Genomic DNA, 21,715 nt, shown 5'->3' on the forward strand with positions numbered 1-21,715 from the left:
TACACAAATTGAAAATCTGAACATGCTCTCTGATTATGCCTCAACATTGTCTTCATGTTTGATGTTGTTAGTGTTTGAGTACAGGGACATAACAGTGCATGGCTCATAAATCACTGAGTTTAGTTCCACTGTGTTTGTCACTGCAACAAAGAGCCGGTTTCTTCTTATACACTGCTGCCATCTAATGGCCAGGAAACAAACTAACTGGACCACAAGGACATTTTTCAAACAAATAAAGAAACAAGTGTTTTGGTCTAATTGGTTTTATTTAATACACATTACAATCCATCTATTGGAGTGAAAATGTAATCACCACAGTCCATGCAACTCTACAGACTCCAACACACCTCTTGCAACAGACCACCACCACCTACTCCATGTCAAAATCATCCGGCACCTGAGTCCCTTCCCCCTTGACCCAGGGCAGGGGCAAAGGCACATAGGGGTCATATGTCCAGCGAGGATAGACCCTCTTATACAGGTTCATCATGACAGTATCCTGAGACCGCATCTGGCTGTCAAATACACACTTCATGTGTCCATGAGTACCTGAAACACACCCACACACAGGTTTAGGTAAGGTAGTCACACAATTGTCCAATGAAGGCAACACATTGTTTCATGTCACTAAACAGTATTGACAAGGTTTAAGTTTTCTCCGTACCTAGGGCCTCCTTGATGTGTCCTCTCCGGCCCCACTTGGTTCTCAGCTCAACAGGCTTAAACCACAGGATGTCGTCTATCAGAGAGAACAGAGGACAGAGGTCAGTTAACATGAAAATAAATAATGAAAACCACAGGTAAGTCAGAGCTATTTCATTTCCACATTACGACAGTAGTTGTGGGCCAAAAGGCACCTATTCTCTATATAGTGCACCCTATGGGCCCTAGTCAGACAGAAGTTTTGTGAGTATTATTGGGAAACATGTAGTGCTCAGCTCAGTGCCCCCTCACCCCTGTTGAAGAACATGTATCTGCAGACAGCGGATCGGCGGTTGATCTTGAAGGGGTGTCCACTCAACACGATCCTCTTCAGCACCACACGCTGGGGGTCACAGCTCAGCAGACTTCCTGTACCCACCAGGTCCTGCATGCCTGAGGGAGAGAACAAGCGATACTGGCTCAAATACTGACAGAACAGGAGAGAGATACAGGTAGAGACAGTGTGTTCCTCTGTCCTTCCACGTCCTTAAACAGGTAGAGAAATACTAAGTCAGCCAAACATCACTATCCAGGCCCTTACCATCCTCCCTCTGTTTGAAGAGCAGTACCCCAGCGGTGGGGAATGTGATGGGGGCGTACACAGAAACCACCGTGGGGGCGTCAGCACGAAGGAAACGCTCCAGCTTGTGCTTGTCGGCTGGAGAGAGAGAGCCAATCACAGGTTAGATACAACACTGAGCCTAATAAATGGTAGTATAACAAGTCAAAACAATACTCCAGTCCCCACAGAATGTCTGCATATTTGCCATACTTTTTCTTAAATTTTGTTCAAGACATAAATTGTGCTGTTTAGACAGGTTCCCCTACCTGATGTGTGCTGGGAGAAGATGGGGCAGGCCCGGAACCTCCTGAATCCACAGTGGAACACCAGCTCCTCTTTAGACTTGATAGGGTCTGTGTTGCTGGGGTGTCTCCTCACCAGCATGTGCATCACTGACATCTGATCAGAGGATGGAAGGCAACCAAATGGTAAGGAGCTGGAAGAATAGTTTCTAATGAACTATAGTGTTAAAACCATTAGCTGGAGTTGTTACAATTGATTTATACATACGGGAAGTATTCAGACCCCTTGACTTTTCCCACATTGTTACGTTAGCCTTATTCTAAAATGAATTAAATATTATACTTTCAGTATTCTGCACACAATACCCCATAATGACAGAGAAAAGTTTGAAATTTTTGCAAATGTATAAAAAAAATATTTACTTAAGTATTCAGACCCTTTGCTATGAGACTCTAAATTGAGCTCAGGTGCATCGTGTTTCCATTGATCATCCTTGATGATTCTACAACTTGGAGTCCACCTGCGGTAAATTCAATTGATTGGACATGATTTGGAAAGGCACATCTGTCTAGCTAAAGGTCCCACAGTGCATGTAAGAGCAAAAACCAAGCCACGAGGTCAAAGGAATTGTCCCTAGAGCTCTGAGACAGGATTGTGATCTGGGCAAGGGTACCAAAACATTTCTGAGCAATGAAAGTCCCCAAGAACACAGTGGCCTCCATCATTCTTGAATGGAAGAAGTTTGGAACCACCAAGACTCTTCCTTGAGCTGGCCTCCCGGCCAAACTGAGCAATCGGGGAGAAGGGCCTTGGCCAAGAACCCGATGGTCACTGACAGAGGTCTAGAGATCCTCTGTGGAGATGGGAGAACCTTTCAGAAGGACAACCATCTCTGTAGCACTCTACCAATCAGGCCTTTATGGTAGAGTGGCCAGATGGAAGACACTCCTCAGTAAAAGGCACGACAGCCCACTTGGAGTTTGCCAAAAGGCACCTAAAGACTGACCATTCTCTGGTCTGATGTAACCAAGATTGAACTCTTTGGTCTGAATGCTAAGCGTCACGCCTGGAGGGAACCTGGCACCATCCCTACGGTGACGCATTGTGGTTGCAACATGCTGTGGGGATGTTTTTGAGCGGCAGGGACTGGGAGACTAGTCAGGATTGAGGCAAAGTACAGACAGATCCTTGATAAACCTGCACCAGAAAGCTCAGGACCTCAGACTGGGGCGAAGGTTCACCTTCCAACAGGACAACAATCCTAAGCACACAGTCAAGACAATGTTTGAGTCCTTGAGTGACCCAGCCCGAGACTGGACTTTAACCCGATCGAACATCTCTGGAGAGACCTGAAAATAGCTGTGCAGCAACGCTCCCCAGCCAACCTGACCGAGCTTGAGAGAATCTGCAGAGGGGAATGGGAGAAACTCCCAAATACAGGTGTGCCAAGCTTGTAGCGTCATACCCAAGACGACTCGATGCTGTAATCGCTGCCAAAGGTGCTTCAACAAAGTACTGAGTAAAGGGTCTGAATACTTATGTATATGTTATCAGTTTTTTATTTTTAATAAATTAGCAAACATAATAAAAATTTAATATTGAATCAATTTTAGAATAAGGCTGTAACATAAAATGTGGAAAAAGTCAAAGGGTCTGAATACTTTACGAAGGCTCTGTATATAGACATACTTCAGCCAAACGAATGGACACCCCTTGAAATTTGTGGATTCGGCTATTTCAGCCACACCCGTTGCTGACAGGTGTATAAAATCAAGCACACCGCCATGCAATCTCCATAGACAAACATTGGCAGTAGAATGGCCTTACTGAAGAGCTCAGTGAATTTCAATGTGACAGTCATAGGATGCAACCTTGACAACAAGTCAATTTGTCAAACATCTACCCTGCTGGAGCCGTGCCGGTCAACTAAGAAATCACTACTGAGTTCCAAACTGCCTCTGGAAGCAACGTCAGCACAGAACTATTCGTTGGGAGCTTCATGAAATGGGTTTATGGCTGAGCAGCCACACACAAGCCTAAGATCACCATGCGCAATGCCAAGCGTCAGCTGGGGTGGTGTAAAGCTCATCGCCATTGGACTCTAGAGCTGTGGAAACGCATTCTCTGGAGTGATGAATCACATTTCACTGTAATGTTTGGTGGAGGAGGAATAATGGTCTGGGGCTGCTTTTCATGGTTCGGGCAAAGCCCCTTAGTTAAAGTGAAGGGAAATCTTAACTCTACAGCATACAATGACATTCTAGACAATTCTGTGCTTGCAACTTTATGGCGAAGGCCCTTTGCTGTTTCTGCAAGACAATACCCCCGTGCACAAAGCGAGGCCCATACAGAAATGGTTTGTCGAGATCGGTGTGGAAGAACTTGACTAGCCAGCACACAGCCGGCCTCGACTACATCGAACACCTTTGGGATGAATTGGAACAACGACTGCGAGCCAGGCCTAATTGCCCAACATAGTGCCCAACCTCACTAATGCACGTGGTTGAAAGGAAACAAGTCTCCGCAGCAATGTTCCAACATCTAGTGAAAATCCTTCCCAGAAGAGTGGAGGCTGTTACAGCAGCAAAGGGGGGACCAACTCCATACTAATCCTCATGATTTGTGAATGAGATGTTTGAAGAGCAAGTGTCCACATACATGGTTGTGTGTGAGATATATATTACACGCACAGTAGAAGTCGGAAGTTTACGTACCTTAGCCAAATACATTTAAACGCAGTTTCACAATTCCTGACATTTTAATCCTAGTAAAAATTCCCTGTCTTAGGTCAGTTAGGATCATCACATTATTTTAAGAATGTGAAATGTCAGAATAATAGTAAAGAATGATTTATTTCAGCTTTTATTTCTTTCATCACATTCCCATTGGGTCAGACGTTCACTCAATTAGTATTTGGTAGCATTGCCTTTAAATTGTTTAACTTGGGTCAAACGTTTCGGGTAGCCTTCCACAAGCTTCCCACAATAAGTTGGGTGAATTTTGGCCCATTCCTCCTGACAGAGCTGGTGTAACTGAGTCAGGTTTGTAGGCCTCCTTGCTCGCACAACCTTTTTCAGTTCTGCCCAGACATTTTCTATGGGATTGAGGTCAGGGCTTTGATGGCCACTCAAATACCTTGGCTTTGTTGTCCTTAAGCTGTTTTGCCACAACTTTGGAAGTATGCTTGGGGTCATTGTCCATTTGGAAGACCCATTTGCGACCAAGCTTACCTTCCTGACTGATGTCTTGAGATGTTGCTTCAATATATCCATATAATTTTCCTCCCTCATGATGCCATCTATTTTGTGAAGTGCACCAGTCCCTCCTGCAGCAAAGCACCCCCACAATATGATGCTGCCACCCCTGTGCTTCACGGTTGGGATGGTGTTCTTCGGCTTGCAAGCTTCCCCCTTTTTCCTCCAAACATAACGATGGTCATTATGGCCAAACGGTTCTATTTTTGTTTCATCAGACCAGAGGACATTTCTCCAAAAGGAATGAGCTTTGTTCCCATGTGCAGTTGCACACCGTAGTCTGGCTTTTTTATGGCGGTTTTGGAGCAGTGGCTTCTTCTTTGCTGAGTGGCCTTTCAGGTTATGTCGATATAGGACTCGTTTTACGGGTCTTCCCTGTGGCTCAGTTGGTAGAGCATGGTGTTTGCAACGCCAGCATGGTGTGTGCAACACCAGGGTTGTGGGTTCGATTCCCACGGGGGGCCAGTATAAAAAAAATAACAAATGCATGAAATGTATGCATTCACTACTGTAAGTCGCTCTGGATAAGAGCGTCTGCTAAATGACTAAAATGTAAAAAAAAATAAAAAAATGTACTGTGGATATCGATACTTCTAAACCTGTTTTCTCCAGCATCTTCACAAGGTCCTTTGCTGTTGTTCTGGGATTGATTAGCACTTTTCGCACCAAAGTAGGTTAATCTCTAGGAGACAGAATGCGTCTCCTTCCTGAGTGGTGTGACAGCTGCGTGATCCCATGGTGTTTATACTTGTGTACTATTGTTTGTATAGATGAACGTGGTACCTTCAGGCATTTGGAAATTGCTCCCAAGGATGAACCAGACTTGTGGAGGTCTACAATTATTTTTCTGATGTCTTGGCTGATTTCTTTTGATTTTCCTATGATGTCAAGCAAAGAGGCACTGAGTTTGAAGGTAGGCCTTGAAATACATCCACAGGTACACCTCCAATTGACTCAAATGAGGCTAATTGACATCTCAGAAGCTTCTAATGCCATGACATCATTTTCTGGAATTTCCCAAGCTGTTTAAAGGCACAGTCAACTTAGTGTATGTAAACTTCTGACCCACTGGAATTGTGATACAGTGAATATTAAGTGAAATAATCTGTCTGTAAACAATTGTTGGTAAAATGACGTGTCATGCACAAAGTAGATGCCCTAACTGATTTGCCAAAACTATAGTTTGTTAACAAGAAATTTGTGGCGTGGTTGAAAAACGAGTTAATGACTCCAACCTAAGTGTATGTAAACCTCCGACTTCAACTTATATATAATCATTTATTTAAAAAATTCCCCTCTGTAGTTTGTCTACACTTTTACCAACATATTTAACAGCAGAAATGGGTTACAATTATTGAGTTAAGACACTAAGTACACAATAATTCAGGAGTATCCCAATACAGTATACCTTCTGTTCATGTGGCAGTAAGGAGACCAGCACCAGAGGCCTGCCTGCCTGGACACTCTCCATCACCGTGGGGGGAACATCCATGACATGGAGGGTCACATACCAGCCCACCTAGAGAGCAGAGTAAATCAATTGGGGGCACCGAGAGGGGACAGGGCTGAAACAGGTTGTCACAGACAAACAGGGCAGCCTCTTACCATGGCCCCCTCTTCCTCCTGCGCAGCCTCAGCCAGTACGCGGCGGCGTGTGCGCTCAAAGCTCTGGAACTGGAAGATGCGGGAGTAGTCTGCAGGCAGGTTCTCCAAGGGGTCCCAGGGGGAGGAGCGGAAACTCTTCAGGCCCCTGTAACGCTGGAACCTGAGCACACAGGAAATTAGCAATGTCAGCGTATAGCTAAGTAATTACGCTGGGCCAGTCATCCTGGAAAGTCAAGTTTGGGCGTTAACGGCTTGAAGGCATTGTCATATATAATAGACCAGATGTTTGACATGTTTGGTGAATTCCTCCCTCAGACTTTCCCAGAGTGTTGCTGAAGGAAATGTTAGATATTGGAGTGCTCTAGCACTTTGGTCAGAGGTCAGGATCAAGTCACTGGCTGTTAATGAGCTGTTCTTCAAGGTTACCACATTCTGCTTGACTGTTTTTCCAAATGTAAAATATCAACTCAATGTACAGGTAACTGCAAAAATAAAGGAAACGCTTCAGTAAATGAGGAATACAAAGTATTATTGAAAGCAGGTGCTTCTACACAGGTGTGGTTCCTGAGTTAAATAATAAATTAACATCCCATCATGCTTTTGGCTACCATGGCTAGAATACGAGATCTGACTTTGAAAGAGGGGTCTCAAAGGAGCATAGGGGGTTTAAAGTGTGTATGTCTCAAGTCACCAGATCTCAACCCAATTGAACACTTAAGGGAGATCGTGGAGCGGTGCCTGAGACAGCGCTTTCCACCACCATCAACAAAACACCAAATGACTGAATGTTTTGTGGAAGAATGGTGTCGCATCCCTCCATACAGTTCGACACTTGAAGAATCTATGCCAAGGTGCACTGAAGCCTCTCTGGCGGCCAAACGCCCTATTGAGACACTTTCTGTTGGCGTTTCCTTTATTTTGGCAGTTACCTGTGTGTGAGCCATGGGTTGATGTTAAATGGTTTTTTCATGGATCGGTTGAATGTTTTTGCTTAGACAGCCCCTCTGTGTTGTAGCCCACACTGAGAGCAGAGAGTCCTGTACTGCACTGAAGGAGAAGGGACCACTGCGTTTGGTAGTTGACGATATGATAGTCATGCCCTTACCTGTTCTTAGCCGATTGGTCTAGAGGGGTGTCCACTTCATCTGGGAACATCTCATTGGCCCGAGCCTCCCGGTATCGTTTTAACCCCTCCCCTTCCTCTGCCTCGTCCATGTGCTCATCATAGCGCTGGTCTGCTCCACCCTTGTCCGATGTGGAATTCAGTTCCTCCTCCTCATCAGAGCCACCACCTGAGGCAGCATCCTAAACCAAACAGGAAAAGACAGGAAGTTTCTACTAGAGCTGGGAATTGCCAGGCACAATACGATATTATCACGATACTTAGGCGCCGATACGATATGTATTGCGGATCGATACTGATTTGATGTTCCAAACATATTGCCCACCATATGTCTGCTGTAGATGGACAATGGAGCAATGAGAAAATGAGTTGACCAGTAATGGAAATAAAAGTGCTGAAAAATTGGTTCCTTTAAAAAGATGGAGAACAAGCTACGGGGGGGAAGAAATACTGTAGTTTTGGTGCAGGTACAGCCAACTAACAAAAATATTGCGATTTTTGTCGATACGATATCGTGATATGTAACTATCGATTTTCTCCCCATCACAAGTTGCTCATTTTATTGAACACACATGAATGGTGTATATGTACTTTGTAGAACAGACAAGTATGCAATTCTTATATAAACATAAAAGAGCAGACAGAAACAAAAAGACCTGGAGTTCTAGGTAAAAAATAATAAGCTATACAGAACAGGTAAACAGAAAGAGGGCAGATGTCACCCATTTCCATCACCTCCCTGATTATCCATCAACCATCTTCCCAGTCTGCTACAGAAATGTCAGTGCCTAGCTCTTCCTCCCATTTTGCCTTAGCACACCTTCTAAAGATGCCATTAACATATAAAAAAAGAGTCAGATGATATCAGTTTGCCTGAGGTGGGAACATTTTTGATGCATCCGTTAAACATGGAAGGTTTAGCATTTCCAAATGTAGGAAGATGTTTTTTAAGCAGACCATAATTCTATCCTCCTGATTCCTGTTAGCAAGCAAAAACTAAAGCAGGAAGCACCAGTGACTCAGTCAATAAATAAGTGGTCAGATGAAGCAGATGCTAAACTACAGGACTGTTTTGCTATCACAGACTGGAATATGTTCCGGGATTCTTCTGATGACATTGAGGAGTACACCACATCAAATCAAAAAATATTTGGTCACATGCGCCGAATACAACAGGTGTAGACCTTAAAGTGAAATGCTTACTTACGAGCCCCCAACCAACAATGCAGTTTCAAAAAATACAGATAAGAAATAAAAGTAACAGGTAATTAAAGAGCAGCAGTAAAACAACAATAGCGAGATTATATACAGGGGGGAACCGGTACAGACTCAATGTGTGGGGGCACCGGTTAGTTGAGGTAGTATGTACATGTAGGTAGAGTTATTAAAGTGACTATGCATAGATGACAACAGAGTAGCAGTGGTGTAAAGAGGGGGAGGGGTGTGGCAATGCAAATAGTCTGGGTAGCCATTTGATTAGATGTTCAGGAGTCTTATGTTTTGGGGGTAGAATCTGTTTAGAAGCCTCTTGGACCTAGACTTGGTGCTCCGGTACCGCTTGTCGTGCGGTAAGAGAACAGTCTGACTAGAGTGGTTGGATTCTGACAATTCTTAGGGCCCTCCTCTGACACTGCCTGGTATTGAGGTCCTGGATGGCAGAAAGCTTGGCCCCAGTGATGTACTGGGTCGTATGCACTACCCTCTGTAGTACCTTGAGGTCAGAGGCCGAGCAGTTGCCATACATGGCAGTGATGCAACCAGTCAGGATGCTCTCGATGGTGCAACTGTAGAACCTTTTGAGGATCTGAGGACCCATGCCAAATCTTTTCAGTCTCCTGAGTGGGACTAGGTTTTTTCGTGCACTCGTCACGACTGTCTTGGTGTGCTTGGACCATGTTAGTTTGTTGGTGATGTGGACCAAGGAACCTGAAGCTCTCAACCTGCTCCACTGCAGCCCCGTCGATGAGAATGGGGGTGTGCTCAGTCCTCTTTTTCCTGTAGTTCACAGTCATCTCCTTTGTCTTGATCACGTTGGGGAGAGGTTGTTGTCCTTGCACCGCATGGCCAGGTCTCTGACCTCCTCCCTATAGGCTGTCTCGTCGTTGTCGTGATCAGGCCTACCACAGCAGCAAACTTAATGATGGTGTTGGAGTCTTGCCTGGCCATGCAGTCATGAGTGAACAGGGAGTACAGGAGGAGACTGAGCACGCACCCCTGAGGGGCCCCTATGTTGAGTCTCAGCATGGCGGGCCGACCTCACCTGGGGGCAGCCCGTCAGGAAGTTCAGGATCCAGTTGCAGAGGGAGGTGTTCAGTCCCAGGGTCCTTTGCTTATTGATGAGCTTTGAGGGTACTATGGTGTTGAATGCTGAGCTGTAGTCAATGAATAGCATTCTCACATAGATGTTCCTTTTGTCCAGGTGGGAAAGGGCAGTGTGGAGTGCAATAGAGATTGCATCATCTGTGGATCTGGGGCGGTATGCAAATTGGAGAGGGTCTAGGGTTTCTGGGATAATGGTGTTGATGTGAGCCCTGACCAGCCTTTCAATGAACTTCATGGCTACAGATGTGAGTGCTACGGGTCGGTAATCATTTAGGCAGGTTACCTTAGTGTTCTTGGGTACAGGGACTATTGTGATCTGCTTAAAACATCTTGGTATTAGACTCGGACAGGGAGAGGTTAATAACCTCTTGGGGCTAGGGGGCAGTATTGAGAATTTTGAAAAAAATATGTGCCCATTTTTAACTGCCTCCTACACCAACTCAGAAGCTAGAATATGCATATTATTGTTCAGGTTTGGATAGAAAACACTCTGAATTTTCTAAAACTGTTTGAATGGTGTCTAAGTATAACAGAACTCATATGGCAGTCAAAACCCTGAGACAAATTCTGACAGGAAGTGGATACCTGATGTGTTGAATTACCTTTAAGCCTATGCCATTGAAACACACAGGGGCTTATTAATTTTTGAGCACTTCCTATGGCTTCCACTAGATGTCACCAGTCTTTAGAAAGTGTTTTGAGTCTTATACTGTGAGAACTGAACGAACAAGAGCCTTGGAACGGTGGTGGCCGATTAGGCTCTGGCGCGCGAGTTCATGTTTGGTACTCTCGTTCCAAAACGTTTTAAAAGAGAATGCAAACGTCCGCCTTGAATATTATTCATGTTCTGGTTAAAAAAGGCACTAATGATTTATGCTATACAACGTGTTTGAACGAACGTAAATATTTTTTTCCCCCTCGTTCATGACGAGAAGTCCGGCTGGCATAGATCATGGGCTAACAACACGGCGCTTTTTGGACATAAATTATGAGCTTTTTCGAACAAAACTACATTTGTTATGGACCTGGGATTCCTGGAAGTGACATCTGATGAAGAGAATCAAAGGTAATGGATTATTTACATAGTATTTTCGATTTTAGATCTCTCCAACATGGCGGTTAGTCTGTATCGCAAAGCGTATTTTTCTGGGCGCAGTGCTCAGATTATTGCAAAGTGTGATTTCCCAGTAAGGTTATTTTTAAATCTGGCAATCCGGTTGCGTTCAAGAGATGTAAATGTATAATTCTTTGAATGACAATATAATATTTTACCAATGTTTTCGAATAGTAATTATTTAATTTGTTGTGCTGCTTGACTGGCGGTTATTGGAGGGAAACGATTTCCTCAACATCAACACCATAGTAAAACGCTGTTTTTGGATATAAATATGAACTTGATAGAACAGAAAATGCATGCATTGTCTAACATAATGTCCTAGGAGCGTCATCTGATGGAAATTGTCAAAGGTTAGTGCATCATATTTTAGCTGGTTCTGCTTCTGGTGACGCCTGTCTTTGAATTGACAAAACATTACACACAGCTATTGTCAATGTACTCTCCTAACATAATCTAACTTTATGCTTTTGCTGTAAAGCCTTTTTGAAATCGGACAACGTGGTTAGATTAAGGAGATGTTTATCTTTCAAAGGGTGTAAGATAGTTGTATGTTTGAGAAATTTGAATTATGACTTTTAATTGTTTTCAAATTTGGCGGTCTTGATATTTCACCTGTTGTTGATTGGGTGTACCAGGGGTGGGACGCTTGCGTCCCACATAGCCCATAGAGGTTAAAATGTCAGTGCAGACACTTGCCAGTTGGTCAGTGCATGCTCGCAGTATACGTCCTGGTAATCTGTCTGGCCCTGCGGCCTTGTGAATGTTGACCTTTTTTAAAGGTCTTACTCACATCGGCTGCGGAGAGTGTGATCACAGTCTTCCGGAACAGCTGGTGCTCTCATGCATGGTTCAGTGTTATTTGCCTCGAAGCGAGCATATAAGTAGTTTAGCCCATCTGGTAGGCTCATCTCACTGGGCAGCTCTTGTCTGTGCTTCCCTTTGTAGTCTGTAATGTTTTGCAAGCCCTGCCACATCCGACAAGCGTCAGAGCCGGTGTAGTACGATTCGATCTTTGTCCTGTATTGACCCTTTGATGGTTTGTCAGAGGGCATAGCGGAATTTCTTATAAGCTTCCAGGTTAGAGTCCCGCTCCTTGAAAGCGGCAGCTCTAGCCTTTAGCTCAGTGCGGATGCTGCATGTAATCCATGGCTTTTGGCTGGGGTATGTACGTATGGTCACTGTGGGGACGACGTCATCGATGCACTTATTTATGAAGCCAATGACTGATGTGGTGTACTCATCAATGCCATCGGAGGAATCTCATCGACAGGGCTGTAGTGCAGCAGGTTGAGAGCTTCAAGTTCCTTGGCGTCCACATCAACAAACTATCATGGTCCAAACACACCAAGACAGTCAGAGGACACGACAAAACCTATTCCCCCTCAGGAGACTGAAAAGATTTTGCATGGGTCCTCAGATCCTCAAACGGTTCTACAGTTGCACCATCGACAGCATCCTGACTGGTTGCATCACTGCCTGGTATGGCAACTGCTCGGCCTCCGACCGCAAGGCACTACAGAGGATAGTGCGAACGGCCTAGTACATCACTGGGGACAAGCGTCCTGCCATCCAGGACATCTATACCAGGCAGTGTCAGAGGAAGGCCCTAAAAATTCCCAACGACTCCTGCTACCCTAGGCATAGACTGTTCTCTCTGCTACCGCACGGCAAGCGGTACCGGAGCGCCAAGTCTAGGTCCAAAAGGCTTCTTAACAGCTTCTACCCCCAAGCCATAAGACTCCTGAACAGCCAATAAAATGGCTATCCAGACTATTTGCATTTTTGCCCTCCCCCCTTTTACACTGCTGTTACTCACTGTTTTATCTGTGCATAGTCACTTTAATAACTCTACCTACATGTACATATTACCTCAACTAACCGGTGCCCCCACACATTGACTCTGTTCCGGTACCCCCTGTATATAGCCTCGCTACTGTTATTTTACTGCTGCTCTTTAACTATTTATACTTTATTTATTTTTTTCTTAACTGCATTGTTGGTTAAGGGTTTGTAAGTAAGCATTTCACTGTAAGGTCTACAACTGTTGTATTTGGCGCATGTGACAAACTTTATTTGAACAGTCTCTAATCTGTAGGTTTCTGAAAAAGTTACTTCCGGGAGGATTATAGGTTTCCTTCGGCAAATCAGAGGCAAAGGCCCCTTCTATATATAGATCCCCTATAGTATTGATCCCTAGCTCTCCCCATCGCTCAAAGGTGTTATCAATTTGAGGGGGCAAAGGAGGGATTCCTGGTAACAGGAGCATGAATGATATGGGTCTAAGGTCGAAATGGGGCGGCAGCGTAGCCTAGTGGTTAAAGAGTTGGACTAGTAACCGAAAGGTTGCAAGATCCAATCCCCGAGCTTATATGGTACAAATCTGTCGTTCTGCCCCTGAACAAGGCAGTTAACCCACTGTTCCAAGGCCGTCATTGAAAATAAGAATTTGTTCTTAACTGACTTGCCTAGTTAAATAAAGATAAAAAAATAAAAGACCTTCATTTGCTTCCAGATTCGGACTGGGCTGTGTATAATAGGACTGTTACTATAAAGTGACATCTTCAAATTGACAGGCGACAAAATCACAGCCCCAATAGAGAAGGGGTGGCAATCCTCACGCTCCATATGAAGCCAGCTGGATGACGGAGGTGTGTCATCCAGCCAAAACGTAACAGCACGGAGGTTAGCAGCCCAATACTCAAATATTACATTTGGGAGGGACAATCCATCTTGACTTCCAGAGGTGTTTTTTTTTTATACCTATCCTATAGCGGGATGTTCTGGAATAGGTCAAGCAGTTGTGGGAGGACCATCACAAGTTTCTACTGCAGAACTATATACCTCTAGATCATATGTAATGTGAACAACGGTCTTAATGAGATTCAAGACAATGCCTTTATAGTATTTATCAACCTCATTTCCAGTAATGAAGTTAGAAAAAGTGTACAAGTGGTTCTACTGGAAGTGGCATTACAGTAAGCAAGAGATACATGGGGGGGAACCACACTGCATGGGGCTGATTCACAACCTTCAGAACAATCCCAGCTGCAATAATAATCCTGATCAACCCCAGTACCATTTCCTCCATTGTTAAATTCTAGATGGTATATCCTGTCTAACCCTGACATCAAACACATGCTAATAAATATTCAAGAAAATAGATGTAGCAGAACGTTTGACCATAGCAGAATTTACCCCCTTCTTTCAAGCAGCGCTGTTATAAATAAATGGCCGTCCCCTCTCCTGGTCCAGACAGGAAGTTGTGTCCGCGGAGCAGGAAGTCAGGAGGCTTCCCTCGGGACCCCTGCTCCAAAACACTATTGTTGCCACAGTGAGCAGCCTGGCACTACAGCCCAGAGGCAGACACTGTGAAAACAAACAGTGGTGCTGCGCCACACTGTGCACTAACCACGGGTCACGTATACACACACACACACACACCCCCCAACTGAACTGTCCGTCACTTTTTCCCCACCAATCACTGTCCTGTCCGAGCTGCTTCCCCCTGACGTCTTCCGCATCACCCCACATCAGTTCAGACATCTCAACAATCAACTCAGACTACCAACGGATCACCCTCTTCTGCTTACACTTCTGCATACACTTCTGCATACACTTTCCTTTAATGGTTTCACTATCGCCACGGCAACAGGCAGAGGGTAAACAAACACCTTAGCATTGCACCCAATGCCCTGGGACAGGATGTCAGCACAACAGTTGTCGCTCTTTCTTTTGTATTAACGGCTACACGGACTGAGTTGACCCTTGCATTTATTTTTGCACCGTCTCTATGAACACTCACAGGACTCTACACATAACATGCACACATTCATACAGACTCGACACACACACAAACATCCTGATGCCTAGCCATCTTACCCCTATACATACCTTCCTCTATCACCCCAGTATCCCTGCACATTGTAAATATGGTATTGGAACTGACCATAGCTTCTTACTTTCTTGTGTTGTTATTTGTTTTTATTTCTCGTGGTTGTTCTACCTTCTTATTTTTAGTATTACATTTATGTGGATTACTGCATTGCTGGGTTTAGAACTTGCAAAAAAAGACTTTCTTTCACTGTACTTGTGCAAGTGGCAACTTGAAACGAATGCTATACCAGCCAGAAAAACATACATAAGCATTCTTCTGTGCAGCCGTGTCAGTGTCCCAGGCTTTGAGTGCACTCACTACTCACCACCTGAGAGTCAAGGTCCTCTCCATCTATGGACTCCTCCATCATCGAATCCTCATCATCCTCATCGTCAGTACTCTCTTCATCCTCCTCGCCATTCTCATCCTCCTCATCCACAATCCACGTGGCCTGGTAGTCTGATGTCCCCTTCGGCACCTTCATTACACGCTTGCTCTTTCTGGCCTCTGAGGAAGGACGAGGGGGGAAGGAGAACATTTATTTGAGGTTTATTACATTGTAAACCCAGAGACAATAATAAACTCAATGTGTTGACATGAACCGGTTCAAAGTACCCATACATTGGATGCCAACAAGAGCACTGCGACCATAGATCTATCATGTAAGTCAATGTAACGGCCCTCTATAACACAGCGTTCTCTCTCCCTTTACCTTCAGCCTCCAGCAGTTCAGTATCAGTGGGCCAGGTCTGCTCTCCATCCATGGGATCTACCTCTGCCTCGGCCTGCAGACTCTCCCTGCGAGCTGGGTCTGCTTTCATCAGCACCCGCACTGACGCCACCTCAACACCACCATCCTGAAACACAGTGCAGTTAGCACCTACTGTCAACGAGCAGAAGCAGCGCTGATAAATGTCTTAACTGTAGTTTGTAAATTATTAATTAAATCACTGTCAATTTTCAATGTAATGATATCAGCCAGTGAGGAGCTGTGATGATCTTCAGTGGCCATCTTCCAATAATGATGTAGAAAAGCTAATCCATGTTTTTGCCACTTGTAGATTAGACTACCGCAACGCTCTACTCTCCAGCTACCTGGACAAAGCACTAAATAAACTTCAGTTAGTGCTAGATACAGTTGCTAGAATCCTGACAAGAACCAAAAATAATAATAATAGCATATAACTCATAACAATGCTAGCCTCTACACTGGCTTCCTGTTAAGGCCAGGGCTGATTTCAAGGTTTTACTGCTAACCTACAAAGAAAACCTGGACTTGCTCCTACCCATCTCTCACATTTGGTCCTGCTAAACATATCTACACGTTTGCTACGGTCACAAGACGCAGGCCTCCTAATTGTCACGAGATTTTCTAAGCAAACAGCTGGAGGCAGGGCTTTCTCTTATAGAGCTCCATTTTTATGGAATGGTCTGCCTACCCACGTGAGAGACGCACTCGGTCTCGACCTTTAAGTCTTTACTGAAGACTCATCTCTTCAGTAGGTCCTATGATTGAGTGTAGTCTGGCCCAGGGGTGTGAAGGTGAATGGCAAGGCACTGGAGTGACGAACCACCCTTGCTGTCTCTACCTGGCCGGCTCACCTCTCGCCACTGGGATTCTCTGCCTCTGACCCTATTACGTAGGCTGAGTCACTGGCTTACTGGTGCTCTTCCATGCCGTCCCTAGGAGGGGTGCATCACTTGAGTGGGCTGAGTCACTGACGTGATCTTCCTGTCCGGTTTTGCGTTTCCTTGGGTTCGTGCGGTGGAGATCTTTGTGGGCTATACTCAGCCTGGTCTCAAAGTGGAAAACAGCAGGTAGTCTGTTGACATCCCTCTAGTGGTGTGGAGGCTTTGCTTTGGATAAGTGGGTGGGGTTATATCCTGCATGGTTGGCCCTGTCCGGGGTTATAGTCGGACAGGGCCACAGTGTCATCCTCCAGTATCTATGCAGCAATAGTCTATGTGTCGGGGGGCTAGAGTCAGTCTGTTATATCTGGTGTACCGTGTGAATTTAAGTACGCTCCCTCTCCCCCCTCCTGGAGGACCTGAGCCCTATGACCATGCCTCAGGCCTACCTGGCCTGATAACTCCCGGCTGTCCCTGTCCCCCAGGTGGTGCTGCTGCTCCAGATTCAACTCTTCTGCCTTTGGAACCCTGACCTGTTCACTGGATGTGCTACCTTGTCCCGGACCTGCTGTTTTCCACTCTCTCTCTACCACACCTACAGCCTCGACCTCTGAATGCTCGGCTATGAAAAGCCAACTGACATTTACTCCTGAGGTACTGACCTGTTGCACCCTCTACAACCACTGTGATTATTATTTGACCCTGCTGGTCATCTATGAACGTTTGAACAGCTTGAAGAACGATCTGGGCGTAATGGCCATGTACTCTTATAAAATCTCAGCCAGAAGAGGACTGGCCACCCCTCAGAGCCTGGTTCCTCTCTAGGTTTCTTCCTAGGTTCCTGCCTCTCTGGGGAGTTTTTCCTAGCCACCGTGCTTCTACATCTGCATTGCTTGTTGTTTGGGGTTTTAGGCTGGGTTTCTGTATAAACACTTTGCGTCATCTTCTGATGTAAAAAGGACTTTATAAATAAATGTGATTTGATTTTGTGAGACCCACCTGCATGTCTACATCTCCTTCCTTCCCTGGCTTGGCAGGGCGAGGGGTCATAGAGTTGAGGGGAAGGGGGTCTATGGGAGCATCGATCTGACTGAGCAGAAAGTCTCCAAATCCAGAGATGTGCACCAGCCTGTCCACCTGCAGAGGGCAGCCTCGGACATACCCAGACACACGCAAGGTCCCTAGGCCCGTGGGGGCTTCCCCACTCCCCTCAGAGCTGTTGGGGGTGTAGGAGACCTGCTGGGCCAGGAGGTGAGGCCGACGGGAGCGGAAGCCCAGCCTCCTCTGCCTCTGTGCTCCCAGGTGTCTTAGCATCAGTGTGGCGTCCTGGTCTGAGTCCAGGGGGAAGAGGCGCGCCCCAGGGAAGCGGATTTCAGATATCTTGGCCAGCGCCCGCCGTGAGTCCACACGCTTCTTCACTGCCAGGTCTGAAACACCCTGACACACCAGAGCTGGGGGAGAGAGAAGTGGAGGTTACATAGGACAGAGATGACAGGAGAGAGAAGTGGAGGTTACATAGGACAGCGATGACAGGAGAGAGAAGTGGAGGTTACATAGGACAGCGATGACAGGAGAGAGAAGTGGAGGTTACATAGGACAGCGATGACAGGAGAGAGAAGTGGAGGTTACATAGGACAGAGATGACAGGAGAGAGAAGTGGAGGTTACATAGGACAGCGATGACAGGAGAGAGAAGTGGAGGTTACATAGGACAGCGATGACAGGAGAGAGAAGTGGAGGTTACATAGGACAGCGATGACAGGAGAGAGAAGTGGAGGTTACATAGGACAGCGATGACAGGAGAGAGAAGTGGAGGTTACATAGGACAGCGATGACAGGAGAGAGAAGTGGAGGTTACATAGGACAGCGATGACAGGAGAGAGAAGTGGAGGTTACATAGGACAGAGATGACAGGAGAGAGAAGTGGAGGTTATATAGGACAGATGACAGGAGAGAGAAGTGGAGGTTATATAGGACAGAGATGACAGTGGATGCAGAGAAAAGGGGCGGGGTAGTTGATTTTGAGTAAAATATCTACAGTATGTAATCTGCTAAACATTTAGGTAATCAGCAAGGGGAGAGGATAAGTTCAACAAAATCCAGTGCACTGCGAGTATCTTTTTTGGATAGCTTGTATGGAAGCTCACCATGGGTGGGCAGCCCCTGTGAAAAGAGACAGGAGAGGCAGTGGTCTCCATAGCTGTCCCAGCCTTCTGTAGAGTCCAGCACAAACACCAGACTGTCTGCTACCTTCACCACGTCCAGTAGAGAGTGCATGTCAGCTAGAGAGAGAAGGGAGAGGGAGGGAGGACAGAGTCAGAGGTAATGTTATTGGATAAGTACTTGTGCCAGCATCGAATGATGGCAGGTAGCCTAGCGGTTAAGAGCGATAGGCCAGTAACCGAAAGGTCGCTGGTTTGAATCCCCAAGTCGACTAGGTGAAAAATGTGTCAATGTGCCCTTGAGTAAGGCACTTATCCAAAGCAACTTACAGGCGCAATTAGGGTTAAGAGTGTCTGCTAAATTATTAAAATGTAAATTAATTACTCAGAATGCCCTTTATAAATGTTTGGTACAGCCAGATATGGATTATACTAGCATTTACATGAATTATAAATCGGTATCAGTTCGTTATCTATGCAACTTTAGTGTTGACAACACAAACACATTATAGTATCCAAGTCGGTGAGTTACCCGTGTCTGGCCGGAGGAAGGTGAACCTCTGTTTGAAGCGGGGCATGACCAAGCCAAAGCTGTCACTGACCCCACACACACTGCTCTCCTCACGCACCAGTCCGCCAGCCCCCTCACACCGCAGCAACCTGGTCACAGCCTCAGCATCCACACCTGCATGGAGGGCGACCACAGCCACCAGATGGGGTGGACCATCCCTGCTGCCCAGACGACGCTTCTCTGTCAGGACCTGGACAGGACAGAAGTGACACGTAGCATTAAAGGTAGCCTCAGTGATGCATGAAGTAATAGCAATATCGGGCCGTTTCCACAACAACTAAGAGCACATCTATTTTAAACTTCTCTGTTTTGGTCCCGTAGCTGCCACGTTGTAGCAGATACTCTGCGTGAATGCAAAGTCTTGCATCACATTCATCTCAATATCTGCGGTGCTACGCGTTGGAATTTCATAACACTGAGTCTACCTTTAACTTGTCCCATTCATACCACTGTGGTTCCAAAGTGACATTGTGTCAAATGCAAGAGTATCTTACCAGGTCCTTCTTATTTCGCCGCAGCTGGTTGGCTTTGTGTCTTTTGTCCATCTTTCTCGCCTCTTTCCTCTGTTTCTTGGTAAGAGCCGTCACCGACACTCTACCTGTTGGGGATGACATCATTCAAAGGTGAACGACAGATCAGGATGGAAACAAATGAAAGGGTACGGCTACCAACATGTGCACTAACAGAGAATTACAGTTGATGTAAGGGTAGTGGACTAAACTCCACAGTTAAGGAAGAATCTGATGACTCCAGAGACCAGGCTTTGTGGAATCTAGCTGACTACATTGATTCGCACAATGTCAATACTTCAAAAAACGTAAATGATTTAATGCTTACTTTGTACCCATGTCTGTCCTCTGTAGTTGTGTCTTTGTTTGGTGAAATCTATTCATTTTCAATAAACGTTAATCAAATTCAACCACTGTTTGCTCATTGCTATTGCCCTAAATTGGCAACTCAGCGAAAATGCCAATTGAATCTCAACAAGGAAAGAGTCAGTGGTTGTATTTGATTAACGTTTATTGAAAAAGTATGGATTTCAGCAAATAAAGAAAGGCGCGTAACTAGAGGACAAACGTGGGTACAAGGTAGGCGTTAAGTAATGTACAATTTTTTGCCATTGGATGAATCGATGTAGTCGGAGCTAGATCCCATAAAGCCTGGTTTCTGTTCCACTCCATTGATGGAGTCATCAGAAATGTCCTTCACCATCGAGTGGAGTTTTATCCGCTAATGTAAGGGGAGAGTTTTGAGAATGGTCATCAGACCTGTTGATGTGATTAGACAGACACTACCAGGAACTGTTAAATTACTAGTCTTAACACAAGGTGTCTACCTACTGAATTGTAACGTGATGAGCAACGCTTTCATATCGCAAGCTAATGACGATGGTCGTTTGATTTCATCAGCTACCATGTGTCAAGGCTTGAAGGCTAAACTGTTACATGAGTGACATTACAAGGGTATTTTAGAATATGACATGAACGTATAGAGTTTCCACGGCTAAAGATTCTTCTGAAACATAACTTGAAAGCACGTGTTCGGCAGCATGTCCATGGTTAAAACCAGAAAGGGCCACATTCCTCCGTCACAAACTTACCCTTGTTCTCCCGTTCGATTTCTCCTTTCGTCCGATGCTTGCCATGTTTATGTCCTTTGTTTTTTTGTTTATAAACCCCAGCTCGGTGGCCCTGTTGCTGTTCTGCACCAGACACCATTTTCGCCACGAGTGTGCGACGGCCTGCCAACTTTGATGACGTAGCCACTTCCGCATTTGAACTTCTTCTTGCGCAGTGTCGATGTGCTTTGGTCAAATAGGGGTGCTTGTGCCATCTACTGTTTTTTGCAAAAATGACTGCTGTCATTAATGAAGTAAATGTGGATTCGGGTCCTGCTTTATCTATCTCTTGATAAATTGTCCAGTCATTTTACCAATAACCTCGAAGGGCGAATACATTTTTTCTAGCACTGTAGGATTATTTGATCAATAGTTCTGATATGTACATTTTGGATAGATATCAGTGTGGATGTTACAATGATGAAACATTTCACATTCTCTAGCTATGTCACAACATCATTATCAGGTTACCTATGGAATGCTGTGCAAAATATCTCATGAGTTCACATGTCCCATCCTCAGAGCAGAGTGGGAGAAATGAGGGAAGGCACACTCCTTATAGGGCAGGGGCAGAGATATGATTTGAAGGAAATTCTTGGCAGGAAAGTACTTCTGAGTTCAAGTTTTTAAAAAATGTCACAGTTTTTTTTCTTCTTAGCGAACACTTGAAAAACTTTGGATAGGCTACATCTAGCGCCCTATCACCCAGCCTCTATTCTAAATGATATCCTCTTGTAAAAGGGTACATTTAATAGAATTATCTTTCAAAATCCTCTTATGTTAATCTGGATGCACCTTTGATATACAGCACTGTATTCTTCATGATCACCTCTTTTTCTTTAGTATCAGAATTATAACCTGCTGTAGCAGTGCAGCACTGTTGTATCTCCCATGCATGACATGGATTGAAAGGCTTCCTGTTCACTTGGATAAA

The 21,715-nt window shown here is 45.2% G+C and overlaps 1 protein-coding gene across 1 annotated transcript; it reads right to left on the minus strand.

Annotated features, from left to right (window-relative positions):
• Window positions 1-247: 247 nt before the first annotated feature.
• Window positions 248-21,036, minus strand: tsr1 (TSR1 ribosome maturation factor). Its single transcript, XM_014214917.2, has 15 exons — window positions 20,764-21,036; window positions 19,658-19,761; window positions 19,125-19,353; window positions 18,578-18,712; window positions 17,431-17,882; window positions 15,515-15,659; window positions 15,128-15,309; window positions 7,472-7,671; window positions 6,367-6,526; window positions 6,170-6,280; window positions 1,531-1,663; window positions 1,244-1,360; window positions 955-1,095; window positions 665-739; window positions 248-549 (listed from the first exon to the last, which is right to left on the minus strand). Exons 1-15 carry the CDS (start codon window positions 21,026-21,028, stop codon window positions 371-373), a joined length of 2,628 nt encoding a protein of 875 aa, XP_014070392.2. The 5' UTR covers window positions 21,029-21,036; the 3' UTR covers window positions 248-370.
• Window positions 21,037-21,715: the final 679 nt, after the last annotated feature.

The sequence above is a fragment of the Salmo salar genome, chromosome ssa09, assembly GCF_905237065.1.
Source record: "Salmo salar chromosome ssa09, Ssal_v3.1, whole genome shotgun sequence".
In the NCBI taxonomy this organism is placed as follows: domain Eukaryota; kingdom Metazoa; phylum Chordata; class Actinopteri; order Salmoniformes; family Salmonidae; genus Salmo; species Salmo salar.

Excerpts from the sequence above, each read along its gene's own strand:
- tsr1 (XM_014214917.2), bottom strand. The coding sequence starts at position 21,028 with ATGACAGCAGTCATTTTTGCAAAAAACAGTAGATGGCACAAGCACCCC. Across the intron at positions 6,281-6,366 it reads AGGAGGAAGAGGGGGCCATG|GTGGGCTGGTATGTGACCCT; the intron begins GTAAGAGGCTGC and ends TCTGCTCTCTAG. Across the intron at positions 1,664-6,169 it reads TACTGCCACATGAACAGAAG|ATGTCAGTGATGCACATGCT; the intron begins GTATACTGTATT and ends TCCTCTGATCAG.